The 27,855-nt window shown below is 41.7% G+C and overlaps 1 protein-coding gene across 4 annotated transcripts in view; it reads left to right on the top strand.

The window, feature by feature from the left end:
* Positions 1 to 27,855, top strand: part of PACS2 (phosphofurin acidic cluster sorting protein 2) — a 200,192-nt gene that overhangs the window by 107,876 nt on the left and 64,461 nt on the right. For 2 of the 4 annotated variants that reach the window (XM_068253370.1, XM_068253367.1), the window contains exons 4-8: positions 3,065 to 3,190; positions 7,548 to 7,710; positions 10,571 to 10,644; positions 15,595 to 15,675; positions 26,772 to 26,831. In XM_068253370.1, coding sequence (XP_068109471.1) covers positions 3,065 to 3,190; positions 7,548 to 7,710; positions 10,571 to 10,644; positions 15,595 to 15,675; positions 26,772 to 26,831 — 504 coding nt within the window. The remainder of the gene's footprint in view (positions 1 to 3,064; positions 3,191 to 7,547; positions 7,711 to 10,570; positions 10,645 to 15,594; positions 15,676 to 26,771; positions 26,832 to 27,855) is intronic. The other 2 variants (XM_068253368.1, XM_068253369.1) reach the window with 2 other exon arrangements.

A 27,855-nucleotide genomic window follows, 5' to 3' on the forward strand; every position in this document is an offset into this window, starting at 1 on the left:
CATGTATCTGTGTCCCTGGGTCCATGCTTTTTGCTACTGCGCATGTGCGGACTGTTGGGATAGGAGGACAGGGCCAGTTAGGTGGGCGTATGCACGGGCGGACGGGTGTGCGCACATGTGCGGCAGGTGCTGGCGGGTGCATGCGCACTGAGATGCGGCGGTGAGAGACAGACCTAGAGCCCGTTTTTAAACTGGCTTAGGTCTACTAGTAGTGTCCTAAAATGTTAAGAAGAAACTCCACTGAAATGGTGATAGAATAGCTTATATTATATTATTTTATCAGAAGTTTCCTATATCAGAAATTGTCCTAGAATTGGCCCATCATGCCCTGGTACATTCACTGCTGCAAAGGAGCAACTCTGTTCTCCTTTTGGAGATACAGTACAACCACTTGTACATTCGGTGGACTACAAGGTTAAGTATACCTCTGGCTGCATAACCAGGCTGGAAAAATTGCTGCTACAGCACTAAATGGAGGCAGCCACTCGCTTCCTGTGAGTGGCTCTGATGCCTCCATGGGTGGGACTTGCAGCATGTGTCCTGAAGCACTATCTGCTCAGCTAATCCTAACAACCCACACGCATCTGTAATGCGAGTGGCTCTGATAACTCCGCTGGCGGGACTTAGCACTCTCCTCTCCACTCTCCTTAGTTTTGCAGTGAGACAACCCACTCTGATCTGCACTACAAGTGAAAGTAACCTGTACTGCTCTGCAAACAGTACCAGTAGTGTCATCGCTAACAAGGAAAAAGATACCTGGGAGTGCATACAATCCTGTGGGAGGACTGACGATACTTTTATCAGTGATTGCAATGTGGAAGTGGTCTTTTGTTTACATTGACATTATTACTCATTTTCCCCAGGCTACTTATTTGAATAGTACTGTATATCCAGCACCATTGCCATTCTTCTCCTCTTACAAATGTTATCAGGCATCAACTAACCTGCAACCAGCCTGAAGAGCGCATCAGACCATGGGTTTCACACACTTACTTTTTACTATATCCAGAGTCATCATCTCATAGGGACCTAAAAACATGTTTACTATAAAAGAAATTTCATTTTATCAGGGTTTACTATACCAGGCGTTGTTCCCATAGACTTATAATGGAAATTGGCTGGGACCTGGAGGGGTAGTTTACTATACACAAATGTTTACTTTATCTGAATTTATTATAATGAGATTATACTGTAAAGAAGATGGGGAAACTGCTGTTCCACAGACAAAAATAAAGGTATTTGGGCAGTTATTTGTATGTGGCTTTGTATTCCTGTAAGGATTTGGTTAGAGCCTGAAACCCCAAGTTGCTTGTCCAATTGTATCTTGAGACAATCTTCCATTTATTGTTACGAGAACTTCTGCATAGGGTTACATAAAAGGCTGTTCTACCCTAGATTAATACTGGAAAATTCTGATTAGATGTTTAGCTTTTTGGTGTTTATTTAAATTTAAGGTCAACATAAATTTGAGCATGTTTAATACATAAGTAGGCTACGAAACTGTACTGATTAATGTAGCTAATGTTTCAGCCAAACATTGCTGCCCAATATAAACAGCCATTAACAACTGACCTGAGAAGTAATATAGAGGCTGCCATATTTATTTCCTTTTACACGATGCACATTTCCTGGCTGTCCTGCTGATCCTGTAGCCGTAAATCCTGAACAATCATGCAGATCAGATATTTGATTTAAAGGGATACTTAAAGAGACTCTGTAACAAACTTTTCAGCCTTAGTTCTTCTATCCTAGAAGTTCCTTTGCCTTTTCTAATGTGCTCTGGCTTACTGTAGCTTTTCCTAATTGCACAGTGGCTATGTTATCTCTGTTATATGATCTAATCTGCTTCCTTCTGTCGGCACAATCAGGCTAAAGCTGGAATGTGTGGAATGTGCAGGGCTGCTTGTGATTGGTAGAAGCTATACCCACCCCCTCCAGGCCTCCTGCAGGCTCTGTATGACTCACACACTCTGCTTATGTGAGCCTATCAGAAGCTGTTTAGTTTGTTTGTAAACACTGCCGAAAACTGTTAATTACAAGCCAGGTTTGCAGCAGAGAGTGGCAGAAACAGCGCAGAGGGGCACAGGAGAAAATAATGAATAGAATGGTATGCTTTTTGCTGTAAAAATGTTAAAGTACAGATTCTCTTTAAGCCTCAATTAAAAATCATTTTTACTTATCTGGGGATTCTACCCAGCCCCCTGCAGCCATCCTGTGCCCTTGCAGTGATTCACGGATCCTCTGGTCCCCCGCCGTGACTAGTTTCGGTGACAGGCCCGACCACGCGTAGCCGCCTTCGCGTTCCCATCACCAATAGCGACCAGCGCAGGACACTATCATGAACGGGAAAATAAAAAAGGAGTCATGTGGCCAGGCCTGCACAGGCACAGTAAGCCTGTCGGCATAAACAAAACTAGCTGACGGCAGGGGACAGGAGGATCCGTGAGTGACTGCGAGGGCACAGGGCGGCTGGAGGGGGCTGGTAGAAGCCCCAGGTAGGTAAAAATGTTTTTTAATCGAGGCTTAAAGGGAACCTAAACTGAGAAGGATATGGATTTTTTCTTTTAAAATACCAGTTGCCTGAATCGCCTGCTGATCCTGTGTCTCTAATACTTTTAGCCACAGCCCCTGAACAAGCATGCAGATCAGGTGCTCTGACTGAAGTCAGACTGGATTAGCTGCATGCTTGTTTCAGGGTGTGATTCAGCCACTATTGCAGTCAAAGAGATCAGCTGGACTGCCAGGCAACTGGTATTGTTTAACAGGAAACATCCATATCACTCTCAGTTAAGGTTCCCTTTAAGTATCACTTTAAGTTTGACTGGATTTGCTGCATGCATGTTTCAGGTGGGTAATTCAGGCACTACTGATGCATGAAAGATCAGCAGAACTGCCAGAAAATCGATATGGCAGCCTCCATTTACCTCTCAAGTCAGCTGTCCAATTACTTTACATGACTGTATTATGGAATAGTTTATGGTTTATTTACTGCCTGTGATAATGCGTAAAATCCCCATTACTGGGTGTAATGTAAAATAAATATTATTTTACTTTTCATTTTTAGTATCCTCACTTTTTGAAAAGGGAAGGAAACAAACTACAAATTATGCTTCAGAGGAGAAAAAGATATAAAAATCGAACAATCCTGGGTTACAAGACATTAGCTATTGGATGCATCAACATGGCTGAGGTAGGTCTCTATGAATGCTGGTAGAATTGTAACGTATGAAACAAAAAAAATGTTTTAAAGGAGAGCTCCACCCATTACTATATACCTCCATAGGTGGATGTGAATGCACAAGTGTGTTAGATTCTTGTCAGAGATTTATACTCCTGGATGGCGACAAAACCTGAGCTCACCCACTGTTCTGGTGCCATACTTCCTGTTCATCATACTAGAGTGTGGTGTCACAGCAGTGAATTGCATGTCAGTTAAACCTTTATTCATAAATTTTGATTTTATAGGGCTTTAGACCTACTTTTTTGTTTGCTTTTTTTTTTTCCACTTCAATTCTTATTGAAATTTTTCATACTACAGTTTACAATAATATGACTTATGCATTATGCCTGGCCGTGAGCCTCCGATGTACAATTGTCAAGAAAAATGGAGTAGAAAAGTCAAAGTTGGTTGTTGTCATGCAAATCAGTATTCTGGAAAGACATTCCAACTCGGCTTGTTACAGCAATAACTATTATGTGTAATACAGTTGTTTGAGGCTCCGAACCATTGTAAGACTACATACATTTGGGTAATAAACATACAATTACCATTATAACAAAACATAATAACAGAACGTAGTTCCAACCAGTGCTTCCAAAAGCTTGGATTGAAGGAGTAGCTAGTAATTAAAGTTAAAGTTAAAGTTGTCCTCCCCAGAGATAGATTATAATAGTTGCAATGAGTAGTGTGGGATCGTTTTTATATAATGAGGTGTGTGGTACGGGGATTTATTTGACCGTGCTTCTAAGTCTATGCTCCATGTCTATGTTTAAATATGCTTGATTAGTTATTTGACCAATTGATGGGGTGTCACTATCACGCCAATTTGCTACAATTGCTTGTCTTGTTGCACATAGAAGATGTGTTGTATAGAGTCTATGGCACGGTGGAATCTGTTGGAGATCTATATTAAGTATTGCTAGTTTGGGTGTGGGGGGACAAGCTTTACCTATTTGGTCAGAGATTAGTGAGAAGATTTTCCCCCAGATAGGTTGTATTTTTGGACATTGCCAGAGAATATGGAACAGGGATCCGGAGTTCCCACATTTTCTCCAACATTCCCCTTTGTCTTCTGGACAAAGTTTGGAGATTTTATCAGGCGTATAGTACCAGCTTAGGAACATTTTATGTAGGGTTACACCATGTGAAGTACACTTGGAGTATTTTGATAAGTGCTCTGTGGCTTTTTGCCAATGTTCCATTGTCAGAGTCTCGTTTAGTAGTAGAGACCAATTGTTTAGGTATTGGTTCAAGTTCGCCTGGAAATTTAAGGTTAAACTCTCATAACATATGGAGATTCCTTTCTTTGCCAAGAGACCTTTTTCAAATAAATTGAGCAGGGTTTTAGGCCAAGTTGGGAAATTGTGTTTTTTGTCTAATAGGTAATGACGTAGTTGTAGGTAGGTATGAAATTCAGTATTTGGGATGTTATATGTTTCTTTCATTTGCTGAAAAGAAAGCATTCCTGTCTCAGAGACAATTTGCTGTGAGGTATTGATTCCAGCTCGAATCCATTTTTGGATGTTTATATTTTTGATTATGGAGGGGATAGATTGTAGGGGCAATGGGATTTGGGAGTGTTTAGTGTATGTGGAGGGCAATTGAAGTAGGTGTCTCCAGGCTTTCACTGTGGCTTGTATTGTTTGATAAGGGGGTATAGAAATCTTGTGATCGGTACAGCAGGCTATAAGAAAATATTTTGGGTCATTTTTTAGTAACTGGGCTTCCAGTGTGGCCCATATAGGTCTGTTGGAGGTCGTCCACCAGGCTTTGGATATTTCTAGATTGCAGGCGGAATAGAGAGACTTAAAGGAATACTTAAGGGAAAAAAAAAATGACATTTACTCACCCGGGGCATCCCTCAGCCCCCTGAAGCTGGATGGTGCCCTCGCAGCCCCGCTCCGATCGTCCTGTCCCCGCCGGCGGCTACTTCCGGGTGCGGCGACAGCCGCCGACAGGCTGGGAACGCGGCTGATTTTCCGGGTTCCCACTCGCTATATGCTGCTATAGCGTAGCTATATACGCTATAGCAGCATATAGCGAGTGGGAACGCGGAAAATCAGCCGCGTTCCCAGCCTGTCGGCGGCTGTCGCCGCACCCGGAAGTAGCCGCCGGCGGGGACAGGACGATCGGAGCGGGGCTGCGAGGGCACCATCCAGCTTCAGGGGGCTGAGGGATGCCCCGGGTGAGTAAATGTCATTTTTTTTTCCCCTTAAGTATTCCTTTAAAGCAGGGGACTCCTAGGCCGCCCCATTTCTTTGGGACTTGGAGAGTTTTAATGTTTATTCTATGTTTTTTGCTACTCCATAAGTAAGAGGAGACTGTTGACTGGAGGTTCGAGAAGAATGTGTTGGGTATTGGGATGTTGAGGGTTCTAAAGATATATGTGATTTTGGGAAGGGTGAACATTTTAAAGGCTGCTAGCTTTCCAAGCCAGGAGAGTTGATGGGAAGATCTGTCCAGTAGTTCTTTTTTAATGCTGTTTATGAGTGTTAGGTAATTAAGTTTATAGAGATTGGCCGCTTTGTTAGTTAGTTTTATCCCTAAGTATTGAATGCTGTTTTTGGCCCAGGGAAAGGGATAGTTATCTTTCACAAATTTTTGTATATGTGATGGTATGTTTGCTCCTAGGATAAATGATTTGGATTGATTGATCTTGTAATACGATACTTGTGAGAAAGAATTGAGATCGTTAATTAGATATGGGAGAGATGATTTTTGTTTGCTTTTTATACTGACCTTTTGTAATACTATTTTTCTTTTATTTGGGAGGCACCCAAAACAGTAAAAAAAAATTAGAAACTGTTTAAAATGAAAATCTGGGGATGTTTATCACTTATCTCTTAACAGGCCATTGAAAACAGATATATATACAGTATATATATATATATATATATATATATATATATATATGTATGTATGTATGTATATATATATATATATATATATATATATATCTATATCTCTATATATATATATATATCTATATCTCTATATATATATATATATATATATATCTCATCTCAGTTAATGGTGGTCACAGAATCCCCGCCTCCTCGAAATACTATGCAGGTCACTAGCCACCTGTGTTTACCACCTGATTTACAGATATTTTTTAACCAGGCTTTTACACCCTTCACGGTTTCTACCAGTTTCAGAAGGGCCACCATTTCGCCTCTTTTGACGAAACCAAAGGTTGCATGCCTGAATGACTGTAGACTAGTTAATCTGACATCACTAGTCAGGAAGACTATTGAAAGACTTAGTTTGGTACCTGAAATCTATCACAGACCCCCTGCAATTTTCCTAAGGTCTAACAGGTCTGGAGATGATGCTGTCAGCATGGGCCTTCAGTACATCCTGCAATATCTTAAGTCCCCAGGAACCTATGCTAGGATTTTACTTGTGTTTTTTAGCTCTTCCTTTAAAGAGACTCCGTAACAAAAATTGCATCCTGTTTTTTATCATCCTACAAGTTCCAAAAGCTATTCTAATGTGTTCTGGCTTACTGCAGCACGTTCTACTATCACCATCTCTGTAATAAATCAACTTATCTCTCTCTTGTCAGACTTGTCAGCCTGTGTCTGGAAGATTGCCAAGTTCTTCAGTGTTGTGGTTCTGCTATGAACTCCCCCTTCCAGGCCCCTATATGCACACTGCCTGTGTATTATTTAGATTAGAGCAGCTTCTCTCTTCTCTCTTATCTTTTACAAGCTGGATAAATCGTCCTCTGAGCTGGCTGGGCTTTCACATAGTGAGGAATTACAGACAAGGGCACAGCTGTTTGCAGGAAGAAAAGAGCAGCCTGAAACTTCAGTGCATGAGAGATGCAGGGGGAAAGAAACACACAAATGATCTCTTGAGATTCAAAAGGAAGGCTGTATACAGCCTGCTTGTGTATGGATGTATTTTCTATGTGTGGACATACTGTACATCAACCTACTTCCTGTTTTGGTGGCCATTTTGTTTGTTTATAAACAAACTTTTTAAAACTGTTTTTAACCACTTTTAATGCGGCGGGGAGCGGCAAAATTGTGACAGAGGGTAATAGGAGATGTCCCCTAACGCACTGGTATGTTTACTTTTGTGTGATTTTAACAATACAGATTCCCTTTAATACTATAATCCCTCTGATACACAGCAGAATTTCCCAACTGACTGTATCAGCTTGTGGTTAATGGCTTTCTTGACAGATAGGAGACAGTGAACAGTTCATATAATGTTAACCGGTTTATACTGTCAGTCTGATTGATCTGTTGTCTGAGTTGATTGAGCAACAGCCAAGTCATGGAACTTGTAAGCGTCAATGGATTTATTTTGATTTCAGGTCATGCAGCATCCATCTGAAGGAAGCCAGGTTTTGAGCCTTTTTAGCAACATGAAGGACGCGTCTGCCAAAGTGGCAGAGATTTGGATATTCTCTCTCTCCAGTCAGCCAATTGATCATGAAGACAGTGCCATGAATACCAGCCAGAAGATAAAAACCACAGGTCTGTATCTTCAGTACTAGGGAATCTAGTGACTGGTGACTTTTCACACATTTATGCAGCCTTGGTATGACAAGTTTGACTCCACTGGTTGCCAGAGGTTGATTAAGGGCCATGTAGCACAGGAATTGAGATATATATATATATATATATATATATATATATATATATATATATATATATATATATATATATATATATATATATATATATATATATATATATATATATATATATACACATATATATATATATATACACTCCATATATATTTCAGCGTAGACTAGTAATATTTAGCTGAATTGGATGCTTCAGAAGTCCATTATAGTTATAGGGGGACAGATTGGCTAACCAACAAAATCTTCAAGGTAGCTAAACACTTTCTGTACATAAAAATGATATAAAAGTTTTTTGTTTTTTTTTCCTTTTCAAGCCTTGGAGAGGGTTTACTTGCCATAACCCACTACGCCATTACGTCCCATTTCTTCAGAAAAAGCCTGCCTGCTAAGTAGCACAGACCCGACCGTCCTCAGCTATTTCCATCGAAGCCCAAGCGGGACGGAGTTAGCGTGCATGTGCAGCAAGGCCACACTTCGGGGGTCCCAGCACACGTTCAAGAGGACAGAGGGGTTTTTAATTTTCTTAAATTGACTGTAAATGGATATTTTGAAGCCACGGTCTGAGGGGACAACTATCAATGCTAACCGTGTCCATGTTTTTGTTTTGGTTTCAAAAACAAAAAAGGGTAAAAGTTACAGATCCCTTCATGAAATCTAGTTTCCTACTGATTTATTTCCCTACTCCCCAAAGAAAAACAAAGTAGTGTTTGTTGGCTAACAAAGGAGATTTCAAGAGGATATTTACTATAAATATCTTGTACACAAAACCAAACCATGAAAGAGATTAGCTGAGGATCACCTTATGGACAGGACAAACCACATAATTCAAAGGACAGATCTTTATTAAACAACGGAACTCAGAAAAGTTATGCTGCTGATGGATGCTTGGAAATGGAGACCCATACTATTCACTGTTTGTGAAGCAACTTTTGGAGAAACTAATATTGACACATGTTTATTTCAGTGGAGTGTTCTCACCTGTCCAATATTTGGGTTTTGTATTTAAGATATTTATAGTAAATATTCCCCTACATTCTCTTTAGTTCTTTCTCTATTATGGGCCAACTGATCTTCTTGTAATTGTTTATCATTTGTGTGACCTTGTCTTTGGTTGGACTGCCTGTGTTCTGTTAGGCCCCATTTACACTTAATCAGTTGGTATGCGCTTTTTTTTCCTTCTCCATAGCAATGCATTGTGAAAAAGATTTCAGTTAAGACGCGTTAAGTGTGAAAGGTGCCATAGGAAAACATGGGACTTACTTTGAAAATCAGTTGACCTTTCAGTTATAACTGAGAGCAACTGATCAAGTGTAAACGGGGCCTTAGTGTTACTTTGGAATATGTAGATGTTTCTAAAGGTGGCCACTAACGGTCCAATTTCTAGCGAAAAATCGTTTGAGCGATCAGAAATTCTGATCGGATGAAAAATCGTTCACTACACCAGCAACTAACCAATCATTGCTTCCTATCTATCACGACCACCAAGAAAATCCAAATTTTCGTTCGACAAAAATTCATTCGGGCGACATTTTTTTCACTCGTTCATAATTGATTGTGTCCACCCAATAGAGATTATTTACAACCAATCCGATCAGAATTTCTGATCGCTCAAACGATTTTTCGCTAGAAATTGGACCATTAGTGGCCAGCTTAAGTTAGGCTGACCGCCAAATCATTTTTATCCCCTTTTTAATGTCAGTTTGCCAACCATTCGGTATTTGTCTATGGTGTGTGTGTGGTCCTTGATGCTGTGTATCCACATATACATTCATCACAGTACTTTCACCAGGTCAGCGGTTTCTCGTTTTATATGCTAACGTTATTTAATTCACAGAAATATTTTCATTCGGTAGTGCTCTTCTGTGCTTTATGCATTACTACCCTTTTGTAGCAGCAATAGCACTTATGATTTGTCTTTGGCTCTATTCATTATCTGTTAGTCACCCATGTGATTTCGGCCTTCATTTTCATGGGCAGAAAACGGACTAATAGCAGAACAAGGGAATTATTATTATATTAATTTATAAAGCGCCAACATATTCCGTGGCCCTGAAAAAGTAAGAAACAAACATGGGGTACAAAAAAAGTGACAGATAATGGTATACACCAATACACAAAATACAGAATTGGTACAAAATACATAATTGGTAATTACAGTGACAAAAGTGACATGATCATTAAAATGTATAACAAATTCCCAGACACAAAAAGATGAGAGCCCTGCCCTTGGAGCTTACAATCTAAAGGAATTGAGGGGGTGGAGACAAGAGGAGGGGTATCCAGTGGCATTCCTATTTAAATTGCCAAACTGATGAGAATCCAATGGCTGATTAGTCATCAATGAAAGTGTCAGTACTGGTTTATGTTTGGTTTTTTTTTTTTTTGCTACTTTTTTGAAGAATATGCGATTTTGTTGTTTTAAGTTTTTTTTTTTTTTTTTTCTCTCACCGTCTTGGTTGGAGATGGTCAATAAAGGGCTAATAACTTAAGCTTGTTATTGGACCAGTCATATTCATTAACTACTGCATTTGATTTGTCCATTTCCAAGCTACATAACTCTTCATTCATTTAACATAACAATTGCACCCACTTGAAATTATTTGCATCTCATTGACAATCTCTACTTTTGCCAAGCCAATTTGGGGTTCATAATTTTTTTTCTTTCTCTGTAGAGGTTTGAATGATGAATTCTGGTTTTACTTGCAGTTAAAGTAACTTTTCAGATGTGATGTTCTTTTCCACAGATAACTATTCTGAGGAAGAGTATGAAAGCTTTTCATCAGAACAAGAAGCCAGTGATGATGCTGTTCAAGGCCAGGTCAGTGTTTTGTGATTGCAATGAAACAGGAGGTCTGCTAATGAGAGATGAACTATAATGGGGTACTGCAATGAGGAAAACTATGAGAAGCATTATAATGGGCGGTCCACACTATTGTGGGCATTTTAATAGGGGGACACCGTAATGAGAAGCACTGTAATGGGAGAGAAACATAACAATGGGTTATGCATTGTTGTAGAAAAGGTAACATTGTTTCAAAACACACCCAGTTAAATGTGCAGCATAGTTTAAAGAGGACCCGTAACTAAGATTTGAACTTCATCCCAATCAGTAGCTGATACCCCCTTTTACATAAGAAATCTTTTCCTTTTCACAAACGGAACATCAGGGGGCTCTGTATGGCTGATATTGTGTTGAACCCCCTCCCACAGTGTGTGTCAGGACCATGGTTCTGACATCACGCTGTGGGAGCCTTGTTGCATTGTGGGAAATAACAGCTATGTACAGCTGTTTCCAACTGCAAAGAAGCAATCTCCTTCCAGTTTAATCACCTGCCAGCAGTAAAAATGTCACCATGTGATGTCAGAATGTAAATCTGGGAGAGGAAAGATTTTTACAATGGGCAAACACTGACGAAATCATTTATACATAATTGTACAAATGAAGCACTTTTTATTACTTTTTTTTCACTGGAGTTCCTCTTTAAGTGATGTTACATTTTCCCTTAGAAAAATAAAACCCCAAAAAAATGGTTATTTAGTACTGTTTGTATATTTCAAGTATTTTAACAAGCTGTAGAGTATGTATGTGAGTTATTGGTCCAACTGTGAAAAATACAGCATCACCTGAGACACCTCCTATCCTTTCATGTGTTATCAGATACTGAGGAGATATTAGTGATGAGATTTCAGGGAAGGTTGTAAAGCAAACTGTATACACTATCGCTATAGTCTCCTGCAAATCTGCTATGAAGTTCTACTGATATTCAAGAACTGCTGTACAATAACTGCAGTGCAGACTAAAAAAAAATATGCAGTAATAAAATGGCTTGCATTGGGATGATGTGTTATTTTTCTTTTCTTAAATTGGAGCTGAACTTAAGTGCTTATCCACTTAAAATAACATTACATCATAAAATGTATGTAGTAAAGGCCAGCTGTAATGGCTAAAGAGGAGAGAGTGTCTCTGCCTTCTTGACTTGAATGTATATACAAGTACATGAGCCACTTGAATAACCATAAGTGGATTGTAAGTGCAGAGAGACCAGCACTGAGAAGGACAGAAAACTATTTCTGGCGCATATTCTTATAGGCAGACGCATCACTTGCAGTTCCAGCTTTGAAGTACTTGTCACACAGCGAGGTTAACAGTGCAAAAATCCTTTTTTTTTTTTTTAATGAAAGGCATTTTGGATGAGGCAAAGCATCCCTTTCTTACAATATTGCTTCTCTCCAGTATCCCTATACTGAGACATCTGTAACCCAGCTTAAAAAGAGACAAAAGTGATGCCTTTTGAACACCGAAGAATCGTTGCCTTTCTCTTGCAAAAGACAGATAATGGAAATTTAAAATGGGTTATTCATAAAAGGAGATTGCCAGCAGTGTTGCTGTTTCACAAAATCATACTCATGATCTTCTGTAATGCAAGTGAACTCCTGCATACCTGGGATGACAATGGCCACAGTATCCACAAGACAATTGATGGGATGCCAGGAGATATCTGAGCAACCTTTGAGCATCATCTAGGCAGGATAATAAGATTTAAAAGAAAAATTAGATCATCACATATGGATATTTCTAGTATTGTGTCCTAATGTAAAATACATAACATTTCATGTGGGGAAATCTTTCATAGACAGAATGACCAAAATGTATGCTTGCCAAAGTAATGTGTATTATGCTGTACACCATTGTGCAAGAAAGAGAAATGTATCAAAGCACCTCAGGAATTTGCCATCACAGATCACTAAACCCACACTCCCTAAACTATATGTACCTCTGTCCTTTCATGCTGTGTCCTACACACCAGTCTCCTTCACATTCTCTTCACAGTGCTGGCCTGAGGAGGTCACAGGTGCAGGCGGCAGGCAGAGAGTGGTCAAACCCAGGCAGAGGTCGGTGCAGGCAGCAGGCAGAGTGTGGTCAAACCCAGGCAGAGGTCGGTGCAGGCGGCAGGCAGAGAGTAGTCAAAATTGTTGACGTCCTGCGCTTTTAAATTAGCTTATCTGCCATGGTAGTCAGGTGACACGAGAGCGATCACAACTTGTGATTATAGACAAATGAGGAGGAATTAGACACGCTGAACTAAATACATACATATGTATGTGTAATATATATATATATATATATATATATATATATATATATATATATATAATCAAACACTTTTTTTTTTCGGGCAAAAAATATATCCCCCCCCCCCTTAAAAAATTGTCCCCCCCCCCCCCCCTGATGACGTCACGCTGCTCTGCCGCAATGATTGGCCACCAGCTCCCTGGAACAAGAGCGTGGCTATGGGGATCCCGGCAGCCAGAGAAGCGGCAGATAGCCAGGGAGGGAGGCTGGAGTCCCACTGCGCAGAGCCGATTGTGCGCGGGATTCCATAACAGAATGCAAATTAGGAAATTCTCTACCCTGACCTGAGCTCGACCTACCGCTCCCAGCTATTTTTTCCTACCCAGAGCTCAGGTTGGGGTTACCACCAGGGAGGTTAAAGAGAACAGAAGGTGAGAATCGTATGGAAGTTAGCCTATTTATTTCCTTTTAAACAATACATATTGCCTGACAGTTCTGATGATCCTCTGCCTCTAATACTTTTAGCCATAGACCCTGAACAACAGGGTTGTGAAGATCTGTGGGCTGTGATCCAACTCCTCAGTTTATGAAGGTTCTGACTCCAGGTACCCCAAATTACTCAGACTACTTAGCCTAATACTTACCAGGGCTGTGGAGTTGGTAAACAGATCTGACTGCTCATTTTATAAAATCTCCGACTCCAGGTACCCAAAAATGCTCCGACTCTTCGATTCCGACTCTACAGGCCTGCTGAACAAGCATGCAAGCTTCTGACAAAAATCTGACAAGATTAACTGCATGCTTGTTTCAGGTGTGTGATTCAGACACTATTGACCAGAAAGATCAGCGGGACTGCCAGGCAATTGGTATTGTTTAAAAAGGAAATAAATATGGCTTCCTCCATGGATCTTTTACTTTGGGTTCCTTTTAAAGAACAAGGGAAGAACAATATTATTACATGTTGTTTGCCTCCAATCTAACCCATGGCATGTTCTCTCCTTATAAGTCTAGATGCTATAAAGTTTTTTTTCCTTTTTCCATAGCACTATTAAAGGAGTAGTCAGGCAAACACCCCCCCCCCCCTCTACTTGTTTGGAGCTTCCTCCAGCCCCTTGCAGCCGACATGTCCTACACTGCAGCTCCACGCTTAGCGGTCCCTGAGTCCCCGCCAGTGCAGAGGGTGACCTCCTCTAGTGCACCTGTTTGAGCTCCTCTGTCAATCAAGTCCATGTTATCCATAGTGTGCTGCGCAGTAGTTCTGCGCCTGCGCAGTACACTGTGGACAATGTGGGCTTGAATGACAGTGGCGCAGGCACAGATAAGACGAGGTTGATCTCTGCACTGGTGGGGATGCCGGCTGAGCGTGGAACTGTGTCGTGGCACATGGTTTTTGCCTGATGACTCCTTTAAGTGTTCGATTTCAGGAAGGGGGTTGCTGTTGTCTAGTAAGCGAATTGTGCATGGCTTGTCTTTGCAGGTAGTTGAGGCAGAAAGGGGCTTTTTAGTGATACACTGACTGCCATAGGCAATGTTTGGTAGCACAGCACATAGCTTTACCATGTTTAAGAAAAAAAAAATCTATTTAGTTTTAAGAACATAACATTCTTAGATTTTATTCTGCTTTATCAATCTCTGCAAGTAAATATATTTTCGGTTGATATGCCAGCTTTTGTATTGGTTTAAAATCTTGTCCATTATACAGTAACTAATTTATTCTAAAATGTTGGTTACACACTGGTAGATGTGGCCCAACAAATATATCCATCTCAGATCACTATCTGATCAGAAAGGGATCTATATGATTGAATCCCCCCACGCTACACACAGATTATATATAGATTTTAGCATGAAGTCTATTGAGAATCTGTGTGCGCTGCCTTCTGGTTCCCCAGGTCTCCCAGTGCCCCCTCCCTTCCCTGGGCTGTGCACAGTAGTCAGCTGTCACCAATCCTCCTCGTGCCACTTTCTACTGCCAAGGTTCTCTTTCCTGTGTCTTTTCTCCTGGGAGCCTGTGTCACATGATAAATAAACAATAAAGGCCAAACTCTAGAGGCACTAAGGCATGTACCTTATGTTGACTACTAGAGGCCTCTAGTTTGACCTCTAGCCTTTGTGACGTGACACGGGCAGTGGGGGGAGAAGAGACAGGAAGCAAAGCCTGGCACTGGATAGAAGTTGCACGGTGGACAGGTAAGTGTAAGCTCCCCTGGAGTGTCAGTCGTCGTGAATTTGAAAGCCGCCAGCAACATGCTCCAGACCCACCTATGATTAGGTAAACTTCCATCCAGGGTGATCGACTGAATCAATCTATTTTGGCTGAAAATCAACTGGGAATCATTAGCTGCATTGATTTCTAGCAGATGTGATCAAATTATTGAAAACAGCCAGATATCGATGCAAACAATCGACTAGTGTGTTGGCCAGCCCTACCCTTGAAGCTAATTTAAAATTTTCAGCTCTGACTTTGGTTAGAATATCGTCATTAGGAATGGTTAGTGTAATGCTGAGAATGCAGATTTTCTGCTAATTTTCTGAAAATGCATACATACTCTTATTTCTGCTAATTGCTAGAGAGAAAAGTAATAATAATGCGATCAAAGGTATTATGCCAGTTAAACGTGAAGACTTTAAAGGGGCTAATTAGTCTAAAGAGGTTATGTATGTTTGTGTTTAATGTCCGACTGTCTCCAACAGGACCTGGATGATGATGAATTTGATGTTGGAAAACCAAAGAAGCAGCGAAGAACGATAGTAAGAACAACGTCTATAACCCGGGTCGGTTTAATTTACTTATACTAACTTGGATTTTGTTTTTGCTTTTTACTGGGTGAGCAAGTATGCATTTCAGATTGTTGTCATCTCTACTACCTAATTAATCTCTTAATAATAGAGCAGTTCATGGTTCTTACTTAGCTTTTCCTCTAACGTGCCCAGTATAATGTAGCTGTACACCACACTAATGGGGACAAAGATCAAGGATTCTGCATTGATTTGCATTTGCAACTGAGCTCAAAGGATTTTCTCTGAAAGCTTGATGCTGGTACCTGCTATTCACCCAGCTGTCTGCAAAAATCAGGAAGTGATCTACTTTGGGTAAAAAAAAAAAACAGCTTTTAAAGCAGGTATAGTTGATATGTGTTTAAAGTGTACCTGAGTCGAAGCTGTGGTCAAACAGGAAATAACTAAGAAAATAAAAGAGTAGAGGCCTGCATTGGGACAGTTACCCGCGAGTTACCCGAAATGTGGTTTGGGTATCCATTTTGATTTTTATCGGGTTGCGGGTCTGGTGCAGGTAGCAGGTCTGCGGGTCGGGTGCAGATACCAAATTCACCAAATAACTGGTTGCGGGTTGGGTGTGGGTAGCAGGGCCTGCGGGTCAGTAAAATCAGACCCGCACAGGGCATCAGGTCGGGTACCCGCTGGTTACCCGAAATGCGGGTCCATGTACCCGTTTTGATTTAATCGGATTGCGGTGCGGGTAGCGGGTCTTCAGGGGCAGGTACCAGATTCACCAGAAAGCGGTTGCTGGTCGGGTAGCAGGGGTGCGGGTCTGAAAAATTAGACTAAAACCAGAGGCTGCACTCTCCTTAGATATTTCCTATTTTGACCTGAGCTTGGGTTCACTTTAGTATAGTAAGGCTTCCTGCTTTGTAACCTGTCACAATCACACAAAGTTATCCTGCGCTCCAGCCAAAAGGTCACACGGCCAAAGGTGGTTCCCCTTTAAAGTTTCCACACTGCAGCGCTCCGGATAGGGTGGTTAGCAAGACAACTGAAGATAAATAGAGCGCGCCATAGTGCATTAAACGTTTTCAGGGTGTTTTATTGACACATAAAAGTTATACTCACAAACAGTGGAGTTAAAATCGCATGTCAGCGGGCAGCCAGCCGCTTCCCTCAGTGGTGGAGAATGACGCGCTGTGGCTAGCAGCGCGGATTCCGATGTCCTGGGCTCCGTTTCGCTGAGGAGTGGGCGTGGCTGGGTTCAGTAAGCGTGTAACGTCATGACGCGTTTCGGCGCACGGCGCCTTCGTCAGATGACGTCTACACGCTGTGATGGGCTTACTTGAGGTGTTTCCTCGCATAGTCGCCATGGCGACTGGAGGAAGCTCAAAACAACTTTATTGAACTTACATTGTGGAACAATGAAGCAGGGAAGGAGGGCGTGTGTGTGGGCGCATTGGCCGGCGCGTCATCCTCCACAGCTGTAAATGGATTCTAGCTTAAATAGACATAAACAAATTGCGAAAAGACCTTTTTGTGAAAAATTGAATAAAACAGTAATATTATATATATGGGTATATAAAAACCAGTGCCAACATAAATAGCTAATACTTAGAACTCCAATCAGTGTTTTCACATGCCACTGCACAATAGGAGTGGATCTTCACGACAGCCACTGGTGGTACAGCTACCAGTTGGTATATTTAAAACGCATCATTAACCATCAGCAGTGGGCACCGTTGGGCACTTATCCTCTAGTCACATGACGACTCATATACAAAACATCATAAAAATTACATAACGATTAATAGGTACATAAAAATGCATAAAAATTGCTTACAAAACCTAAGATGGTTGATGTTAAATTAATAAACACCCCCAATGCACTGGAATTATCTGGGGCTGGATAATACAACCTCTGTTCATGGGTTGTTACACCCTATGTTCACGAGGATGTAAGGATATGTACATATGTATATGTGTACATGACTTTTCAAGGTCAATGTGCACAAATCCTAGGACCCATGGGGTCTCTAAAGTGGCAGGGAGATAGGCGAGGGTATGGTTGGGAGTGTGGGTGGATGTGGGGAGGTGGGGGGGGGGGGAGGGGGAGGTGGGAAGGGTGGGTGCTGTGGGGCGGGGATGGATGGGGGGGGAAAGTTTGTGTGGGGTCGGGGAGGGAAAGTGGGGAAAGGAAGTGGAAAAACCATGTGTGAATGGAATCTGAGGCAATTCATGTGCCTTACATAGGCCATTACTGGCCCATGGCCAGGGGATTTTGGCCTGTGGGAAGATTGGGCAGTGAATGACATGGGGTGCCCGTGGAGAATAAAATCCAACGGTCCCAATGTAGAGGGATTCCGTAGACCCGCCTCTAGGGGGGGGGGGGGGGGGGGGAATCAACCTACTATGGCCCGCTGACATGCGATTTTAACTCCACTGTTTGTGAGTATAACTTTTATGTGTCAATAAAACACCCTGAAAACGTTTAATGCACTATGGCGCGCTCTATTTATCTTCAGTTGTCCTGCTTTGTAACCTGCCCTGCCTACTGCTCACTGGGCAGAAAGTCATTTTACTGACCACTTTGTTTATTAGGCAAGGCTCACACTTTTCATATGTAGAAAAAAACATACAGAATGCACAGAATGCGTCTGAAAATGTGCAGGAGGCTGTCATTTTTTTCCTACATTCGATAATTTGCATTGGAATGCGCACACACGCCTAAGTTTACATGGACTTTCTATTCTAATGCAAATTCATATTGCATGCAAATGCCTGCGGTTCAGACAAGTGTGACTTCTGCTTTATCCCTTCTGTTCACCTAAAAAGGCTGTCCCTGAAAATTACAGAAATGCCTCTTGAGCATCACTTAAAGGAAACCCGAGGTGAAAATAAACTGATGAGATAAACAATTGTATTTATCTTCCTACTCCTGAAAATTACTTAGAATTCCAGTTTTATTTTATTTTTAAAAGCTAAAAAAATAAGTTTAATGTTGTATTGTTGTCTTAGTGTCCCAGCTAAAATATATAAACTATTTCATTTACCTTTTTTTATTTATTTTTTTCCTAATTTTTTTTTAAAATCTATCCTCTGCACTCAGAAGCTGTTCTCTTGCAGGCAAGAGTTTTATGGCTGTAACTCCTCATTAGTGAGAATTGCACTATTGTGCTATAGAGAGAAACCGTCCTGAGAAACAGTCACTTACATACCTTAATGGTTAACTGTTTCAGGCTGAAAAGTAAAAAAGCAACACAGCCTAGTTATTTGTATGCTTGGCACTGTACATACACATGTCTATCTTATCACATGACCTGTCACCTCGGGTACACTTGGTCATGTAAAATTTCCAGCAGATCACTCGCTACATAAGTAAGAGAAATCTGGGTGCAAGTTGGTGCAGTAGCATTGATAAATGTCCCCAATGAGCAAATATAACCCCTTTTTTATAGCATCATGTTATTAATGCTTAAAGTGACTCAGAGATGAGTCTCACTATAGTTTTTTTATTTACCTGGGGCTTCCTCCAGCCTCATAAGCATGGCTGTGTCCCTCGCCCTACTACGATGTCCCGTTTAGTCGTGGTGAGCCCTGGTAAGCGGCTCAATGACGTCAGCGGTGCTCCGGCTAACTTCACTCAGGCAGACTGAGTCGCTTACCGGGGTTTGACTGCGGGAGAACGGCAGCGCTGAGGAGGACGGCAAGGGACGCATCCATGCTTATTGCGCTGGAGGAAGCCCCGGGTAAGTAAAAAAAAAAAAAACTAAAGAGAGACTCCTCTCTGAGTCTCTTTAAATTTGATAATAGACCCGTTAGTGTTTAAATGTTCCCTAGTGATCTGTTGCACAGTTCTTCCCTGGCGCGTGCAAGTTGGCAAATACACTTAGGCCCGGTTCACACTTGCGTTTTGAGGTAGCAGAACGGAAACTGATCTGTTTCCACAGATCCGTTTCCATTCTGCTACCAATCCATTGGGCCTGTTACACCACTCCATTGCCGCAGCCGGTTCCGCTCAGTTTCTCCACATGCCCCCAGACCCCCATCCGTAATGTGTCATCCAGTGCTTTTGCATAGCCACCACGCAATCCATCATCTGGGAGCAAAGCACTGCCCAATTTCCCATGCAGCATGGCGGTCACTGCGAGGCCATCGGAAGCGGAATAAGGAGCGGAAGTGACCCCAGAGGACCCATGGAGCCCCTTTCCTGCACAGAAGGTAGAGGCAGATAGCGCTAGCCAGCCACGGCTTCCCCCTCTGCATGCAGGCCGCTTCCCTGTGTAAACTGGGCCTAACTGGCAGTTTTCAGACATTTAACAAGCTAGATGTTTTTGTTAGCCGTTGAATAATCTTCATCTAAAAAGCCTTCATTTTTGTTAACCATAATATTTCAATGCCAGCATTGCCAGCAGAATGTTGCCATCAGTTGTATTTGTGCCTTTGGTAGGTTCATATCCATAGCTGCAGTTCCATTTACTTAAGAGGATAAGTCTAATGTGGGGATGACTGTCTTAGGAGAGGAAAGCTAGCACCACCATTCAATTCCAAACAAGCTCAACCTTTTCAACCTAAAGGATGAATTCCAAATTTGCAGTGCTTCACTTGACAAAAGGCACCTTACCCCGAAGCGGTTTTGTTGCAATGTAACATTTTAATATGCATCAGTAATTTGGAATTTATCCTTGAAAGGGTTGAGTTCAGTAGGAGTTGTTTGGAATCTGCAAGACTATTACCCTCTAACCATCCTGGGACAGGTTTCTGTATTTTTTGGAAAGCAAGATTCAGCTTCAAGCATTAGACCTCTCTACAATAGTGGCTGAAGATGAATAATTTGTTGGCGGGAATCTTTAGAGGTATTTAGCAGGGCCAGATTCTTACTACTGATACAAACAGCTGGGGGGCACATTTAATAATCTGATTTTTCAAGGCCAGATGCTGGCAGAGAAATGCGTCTCTTCAGACAAAAAGATTTTGAAAGTGGTAAAGTTGGCATCAGCCTCCCTGGTATCAGGCTGTCACTTGCAGTTTCGGTCACCGTGCAACATCAGTGGTCTCTCTGAACAACTAAGGCGGAACAAGATCAGAGAGTCTTAAGCTACAAACAGCACACATTGTGGCATGGGCCGAGAACCGTATTTTGTCATTTAAAAGCTGTACATCAGAAGTCTCTTCAGACTGTTTGGGCAGAGGGAATGTAGAGTGGTGTCTGAACACACAGAACGTTTTTCTAGGTCACAGAATGATAGGAAGGCGCATCAGAATATCTTCAATCTTCCAAAGCCAATGCAAACCTTCCAAATGTTTCTCTTTGGACTCCAGAGATGTGCATAAAGTGACAGATATGTTGTGGCATTCCAAAAGTTTTTCAGGTCTTCTTTACACATTCCCATTTTAAACCTTTTTAAAGTGGAATTACTGTGCACTTAAACATATGATAAAAACCTTTTGTCCCTACTCTTTTTATAGCCTACAGTGTATAGTTAACCTACCTGCCTTGGCTGCAGAATAGACATGGCAGTTTGCCGCAACATGATTTGACAGCAGAAAACTTCAATCCCATAATGCCCAGCATGACCTGAAGTTAGCTGGCCATTGGCATATTGGAATGCAGGTTCACAACTGTGGTCACCATAGCAAACTCCATCCCTGTTGACTAGCTGACATGAGGTGAATCTGGGCATCATTGGGATGGAAGTTTGCCACTGGTGAGCTGCCATGTCTATCACAGAATAATGCCATCTGGGTAGGAAAAAAACATTCCCCTCTTGTCACATTGCTGGAAATGGCATGGTTATGTTGTTCCTTGTTCTGAGAGACTGGTACATGTGAGAAAAATGATCATTCTGTTGCTTACAGCTAGTTCAGCCATCTGCTCAACTATGTATCAAAGAAAAATCTTACAGCAGGGAGAGCTTGCTTTTGGCAGTTCCTGTTAACATAATTACAGTGGCGTAGCTAAGGAGCTGTGGGCCCTGATGCACGTTTTACAATGGGGCCCCCCCCCCCAAGCACTCTATACATAACAATTGATACGACGCACCAAAACCTGCCAAAGGCAACTACAGTCTCAGAGGTGCAAGAAGGGGATGGGGAACAGGCTGTTAATGATTACCACTATTCAAAGTATCTATAAAAGTAATAATTATGAGCACAGGATCAATAGAGAGCTAATTCTGTAGTTGAGGCAGGGTCCTTCGGGGCCCCTCTAGCCCAAGGGCCCCGATGCGGTCGCTACCTCTGCAACCCCTATTGCTACGCCCCTGCATAATTATCTGAAAATAAAAGGGAGCATATAAACCATTTCAGTTTCTTTTTCTTTAAAATAGGACTCTGTTCTCAGAGGTTATAACGGAGTAGCAAGTCTATTGGAGCAGATGGTTTGACTGTAATTCTGCATTTATGACTGCTCTTTTGGACTGATTACTCTTAAAGTGGCACTGCAACAACATATAATATGTTACACAATTTTACATTTATTATCCTGGTTTCAGCATCAGAAATACTTCCTATATGTATGTATTATTGTATACTGGTATGAAACCCAACCCTCCCAGTGGTAATTAGCCTAAGCTATTGCTATTTAGTTATGCACTCTTCTGGTCCAGAACAATATGGGAGAGGTGTGGTTTCTGCTCACTTCGGAACACAAAACAAATAAATATTCCTCAGTGATACACCTGCCAGCAGTAAAGATGTCACCACCTGTGATAAATGTAAGAATGTAAATTACGGAGAGGAAAGGATTTACAATGGGCAAACCTTGGCTAAATAATTTAAAATTGGTTATATTTTACAATATTCATTTACACTCAACTAAAGGATTATTAGGAACACCTGTTCAATTTCTCATTAATGCAATTATCTAATCAACCAATCACATGGCAGTTGCTTTAATGCATTTAGGGGTGTGGTCCTGGTCAAGACAATCTCCTGAACTCCGAACTGAATGTCAGAATGGGAAAGAAAGGTGATTTAACCTCCCTGGGGTACACAGTTTTAGAGGCTGCGTCCGCGGGAGGATTTTTTAAATAAAAGTTGCTCTATATGCCTAAGCTAGCACTTCGCTAGCTAATTATGTCCCCCAAGCCCCCCGGCATTTATCTAAACCCCCCGATCGCCGCCGGCAATATTTACCCCTCCGCGATCCCGCGAGAGCCGCAGCTTCACGATCCAGCTTCACATCGCCGCTATGGCGACGATCTGACATGACGTCATGATATCATCGACCTCATGATGTTATGCACAGTCCCGATACTCCCCATAGCGAAGCCTGGAGCTGATTGGGAGGCTGCGCCATCGCGGGATCCCTGGGGGGTACGTATTACGGCGGCGATCGGTGGGGACCGGAGGGACTTGGGGGACATAATTAGCTAGCGAAGTGCTAGCTGAAGCATATAGAGCAACTGTTATTTTTAAAAAATCCTCCCGGGGCCATGTGATCGACTGCGGTGACTAGCCCGAACGTAGATCGGGCTTACCGCCAGGGAGGTTGAGCAATTTTGAGCGTGGCATGGTTGTTGGTGCCAGATGGGCCGGTCTGAGTATTTAACAATCTGCTCAGTTACTGGGATTTTCACGCACAACCATTTCTAAGGGTTACAAAGAATGTCATTTCTGTGGGCGAAAATGCCTTGTTGGTACTAGAGGTCAGAGGAGAATGGGCCGACTGATTCAAGCTGATAGAAGAGCAACGTTGACTAAAGTAACCACTTGTTACAACCGAGGTATGCAGCAAAGCATTTGTGAAGCCACAACACGCTCAGCCTTGAGGCGGATGAGCTACAACAGCAGAAGACCACAATGGGTACCACTCATCTCCACTACAAATGGGGAAAAAGAGGCTACAACTTGCACGAGCTCACCAAAATTGGACAGTTGAAGACTGGAAAAATGTTACCTGGTGTGATGAGTCTCGATAGTCAGAATTTGGCGTAAACAGAATGAGAACATGGATCCATCATGCCTTGTTACCACTGTGCAGGCTGGTGGTGGTGTAATGGTGTGGGGGATGTTTTCTTGGCACACTTTAGGCCCCTTAGTGCCAATTGGGCATCGTTTAAATGCCACGAGCTACCTGAGCATTTTCTGACCATGTCCATCCCTTCAGGACCACCATGTACCTATCCTTTGATGGCTACTTCCAGCAGGATAATGCGCCATGTCAGAAAGCTCTAATCATTTCAAATTGGTTTCTTGAACACAACAATGAGTTCACTGTACTAAAATGGCCCCCACAGTCACCAGATCTCAACCCAATAAAGCATCTTTGGGATGTGATGGAACGGGAGCTTCGCGCCCTGGATGTGCATCCCACAAATCTCCATCAACTGCAAGATGCTATCCTATCAATATGGGCCAACATTTCAGCACCTTGTTGAATCAATGCCACATAGAATTAAGGCAGTTCTGAAGGCGAAAGGGGGTCAAACACCGTATTGGTATGGTGTTCCTAATAATCCTTTAGGTGAGTGTATATTCATCAAGTTACATTCAGTGAAGTTTATTTTAAACTTAAAGCAAATCTGAAGTAAAAGTGGATGGATGATATTAACAGTTTATTCTATAGTCCTAATCCTAAATGGAACTTCCCCACAGTCTTATTTTTTCAAAAAGTTACAAATGAATGCTTGAAATTTTTACTTTGAGTAAATTCTTTTTTCAGCTACTAATGGAGGCAAACATGGAATTAGTGAACTTTTTTTTAAATCTAAATTCTGAAATGTACACACAGTAAAGAGAACTCCACTTAGGCAGCCATTTGGGGCAGTCTCTCGGAGTTCAAGCATGTGTACAGCTGCCCCTTGGAACTATCTAAAGATCTGACATGCCAAATCTTTGAAACATAGCAACTCACAAGCACAATGTTTCCCTCCTTGCCCTGATGGCTGTTGCTCCATCATGTGCCACACTACCATACTTCATCCCTTCTTCATTGAAACATCGGGCTACTCGCCTGTAGCTGAGCAACATCATCTAAGATGGTAATTTAAAAGACCATGCAATGTACACTACTACCTGGAAGAGTGGACTGACTGCACTAACCTTTGTCAAAAGCTTGATACATGCATAAGTAGAGGGAAACCTCTGGATCGTTCAGAGGCTTCCTGAGTATTCTACATGCCACCATTTCAGCTCTGGGACCCTCTTCTGGCTGGAATTTTCCTCCATGCATGAGCGCTTCCCTCTTCTGGGGATAGGCAGACCATACTCACACATGCCCAGTGTGGTTGTGCTTGTCCATGCCTGTGCTCCCAGCCAGGAGAAACCTATTGGAACTTCTGGGCTAAATAGACATTGAGGGTCCCAGCACTGGGTCAGTGGTGTGTAGAAGGGCCCAGAAAGATTCTGGACTATTCAGAGGCTTCCCACTATCAAGCTAAGTATAAAACTTTTATTTGTAAATTCACTTTAGGATGCTTTAAAAATATGCCTTAATGTAAATTAATTTTTCTGCAAATTCCTTAGAAGAGTTCCAGTCTTGGTGACAGTGATGCAATCCTAACACTATGTATAATTAAAATTATTTATGTTATGTAGTGGAAGTGTAAATTTTTAATCATTTGTCAAAGGTCAGTGCTGTTCCCTCTTTTGCGTAGGCGTGTGCACTCCATGATCTTCTAATTACCAGTGGCGTTGGTTTCAGTAAGGTTACAGTGGTGTAGAGGAGACAATGAGATTATTATTTTCCACTTTCATGCTGATTTAGCAGTTTAGCAATATTCGAGGGACAGTGCTCAGGAAGTTTTGTTTTTCTTTTTTTTTGGGTAACAAAAACTAGGAAAAAAGGTGTTCCCATTGGTTTACTAAAATATTCATCAATATTCACCACAAGAAAGAGCAATAGACAGACTGAAGTGAGAGAGATAGTGGAAAGATGAGGAGAATGGTGGAGATTGACAAGGGAGTCAGCAGGGAGAGAAGGGATGAATGGTCATGGGGAGGCTGCTGATACAAAGAAGGAGATTGCCAGGAGGGGAGTATGTTGTCCAAAGACAAAGGAGGCAGAGGTTAGCGTGGAGAGAGGTGACAGAAAAAGGAAGAGTAAATAGTTTCCAGAAGTTAGTTAAGGTTAAATGTCCAGAAATGGATCAGCAACTGAGGATGATGTAAAAACAACAGTCCTTATATCTTCAGAAGAAAATACAATAGCAGACTTGTGTTAGGCTATGACTCAGGGCTGATTAGGTGTCCATAACGTGCAAACCTGCTATTGTGTCTTTGTTCTTTGGAAGATATAATAAACATTGAGGCTATTACATTCCCCTTGGTTCTGGATATTTGATGGTGGCTGCCACCTGCATAGAGAACCAACGTCTGAAAGAGGCTGAACTATTATCTCACATACATTAGTGAACTGAAGCTGATTGAGGGCACAACACTGGTGAAGCAAGACGTCCAAAGTAGAATTGTGTATTACTTTGTTGGATTGAAGAGTAGTGGAGGCAGAAATGCGGAGTAAACCTTTTCCAAGCCCTGTAATATAAACGGTCATTGATGTGGCCTCTAGGCTTTTCCATCTGCTATGCAAATGCTGTCTTCTCAGGCTTGGTATTGGTATTGTATTTTGTAACCCCATGTGATTAAACCCAGGCCTGGCCATAGGTTGCACAGCACCTGTGCATCACAATGTAGGGGGATTCCTATCCATACACATCACAAGATGCACTCCAGCTGTGCTTTGGATCATATATGGTCCATGATGGTTGGTGGTGGTGTAATGGTGGTGTGGACTTCTGTGTGCTGGAGACTCTCTAATGGGGGTATATTTTACCTTTACTCCTGGGGCTTGACTTTAAGATTATAAAGTTAAGTATATGCATGTGGAATATACATGAAGTTCTTATTCACTTGATATCTGAATTGTACTATCAATAGTGGGCAAATAGTCACTTGGATGCTTCCTCATGGTCAGTGCCAGAGCCAGGGAAAAACATCACTCTCTATTCATGAAATATCAGAGTAAACTGTGACAATAGGAAAAAAAAAAACACCTAGATTGTTTGGCAATGAAAAACGTTTGTGTGTCATGACTAACACTAAACATAATAGCCCCTAACTCTTACAACCTGTGTTTTTGTGATAAATGAAGCCAACATTAAAAATATGCACGGTTGTCATGAAATTGACGTGGATTTTTGTGAATGCAGCAGCAGAACTTCAAGCAAAAGGTGGTTGCACTGTTAAGAAGATTTAAAGTTTCCGATGAGGTAAGTGCATGGTGTTGCGTAAGCAGACGCAATAAAAGCAGATGTGTTGGCCACCTTTATTTTACCTTTATCCTCTACTGATCTAAAGGGTGTGCATCTCTCGCTGCATCTGTGGTGTGCAGTCTGTGTTGTAATTATGGTATGACACGTATTTTATTCTCTGTTATAGTAAAAATTAAAAGCAACAAAGGGAACCCGAGGTGAGATGGATATGGATGCTGATATGTTTATTTCCTTTTAAACAAAGCACATTGTCTGGCTGTCCTGCTTTTCCTCTGCCACTAATACTTATAGCCATAGACCCTGAACAAGCATGCAGAACAGATGTCTATGAAAATTCCGGCAAAATTAGCTGCATGTTTGTTTCAGGTGTGTGATTTACAACCTATTGACCATAAAGATCAGCTGGGCTGCCAGCCAATTGTTTAAAAGGAAATAAATATGGCAGCTTCCATAGGCCTTCACCTCAGGTTCCATTTAAAGCGGATCCAAAATGAAAAACTAAAAAAACTAACTATAACTAGTAACTTGTCTATATATCTTATCTAAAGTTTAGATAGTTTACACAGCAAATATAGCTGCAAACAGCTTCAAAGGTTTATGATTATTTATTCCTGTGATACAATGAGGGCAGCCATGTTCTGTTTGTCACATTGTCACAGGCTGAGGGCTGGAGATGCTATCAGCTTGCCTGTGTGTAAATTCAGTCCCCTCTCCTCCTCCTTCACGCTGCCTCTGAAAGCAATGCCTAATAACCTCCTTCTCCTGCCCAGACTGAGCTCTCATAAGCCAAGGCACTGTGAAAAGCTGTGGGCGAGGCTTGTTTAGTTCATATAGGAATTAGAGTATTAAAACAAAACAAAAAAAGTATTTGGCTTGAGGAATGCCCTATAAACTATATGAAAGGAACACAATTATGCAATGAGTAAAAGTTTATCTTGGATCCTTTTTAAGTTTCTTGGCTGTGCAGCACTGGTTTCAGTGGTGTTTGCATTTTTCCTCCAGGTGTTTAGCTTGCTGTAAC

The sequence above is a fragment of the Hyperolius riggenbachi genome, chromosome 9 (genome assembly GCF_040937935.1).
Source record: "Hyperolius riggenbachi isolate aHypRig1 chromosome 9, aHypRig1.pri, whole genome shotgun sequence".
Classification (NCBI taxonomy): Eukaryota; Metazoa; Chordata; class Amphibia; order Anura; family Hyperoliidae; genus Hyperolius; species Hyperolius riggenbachi.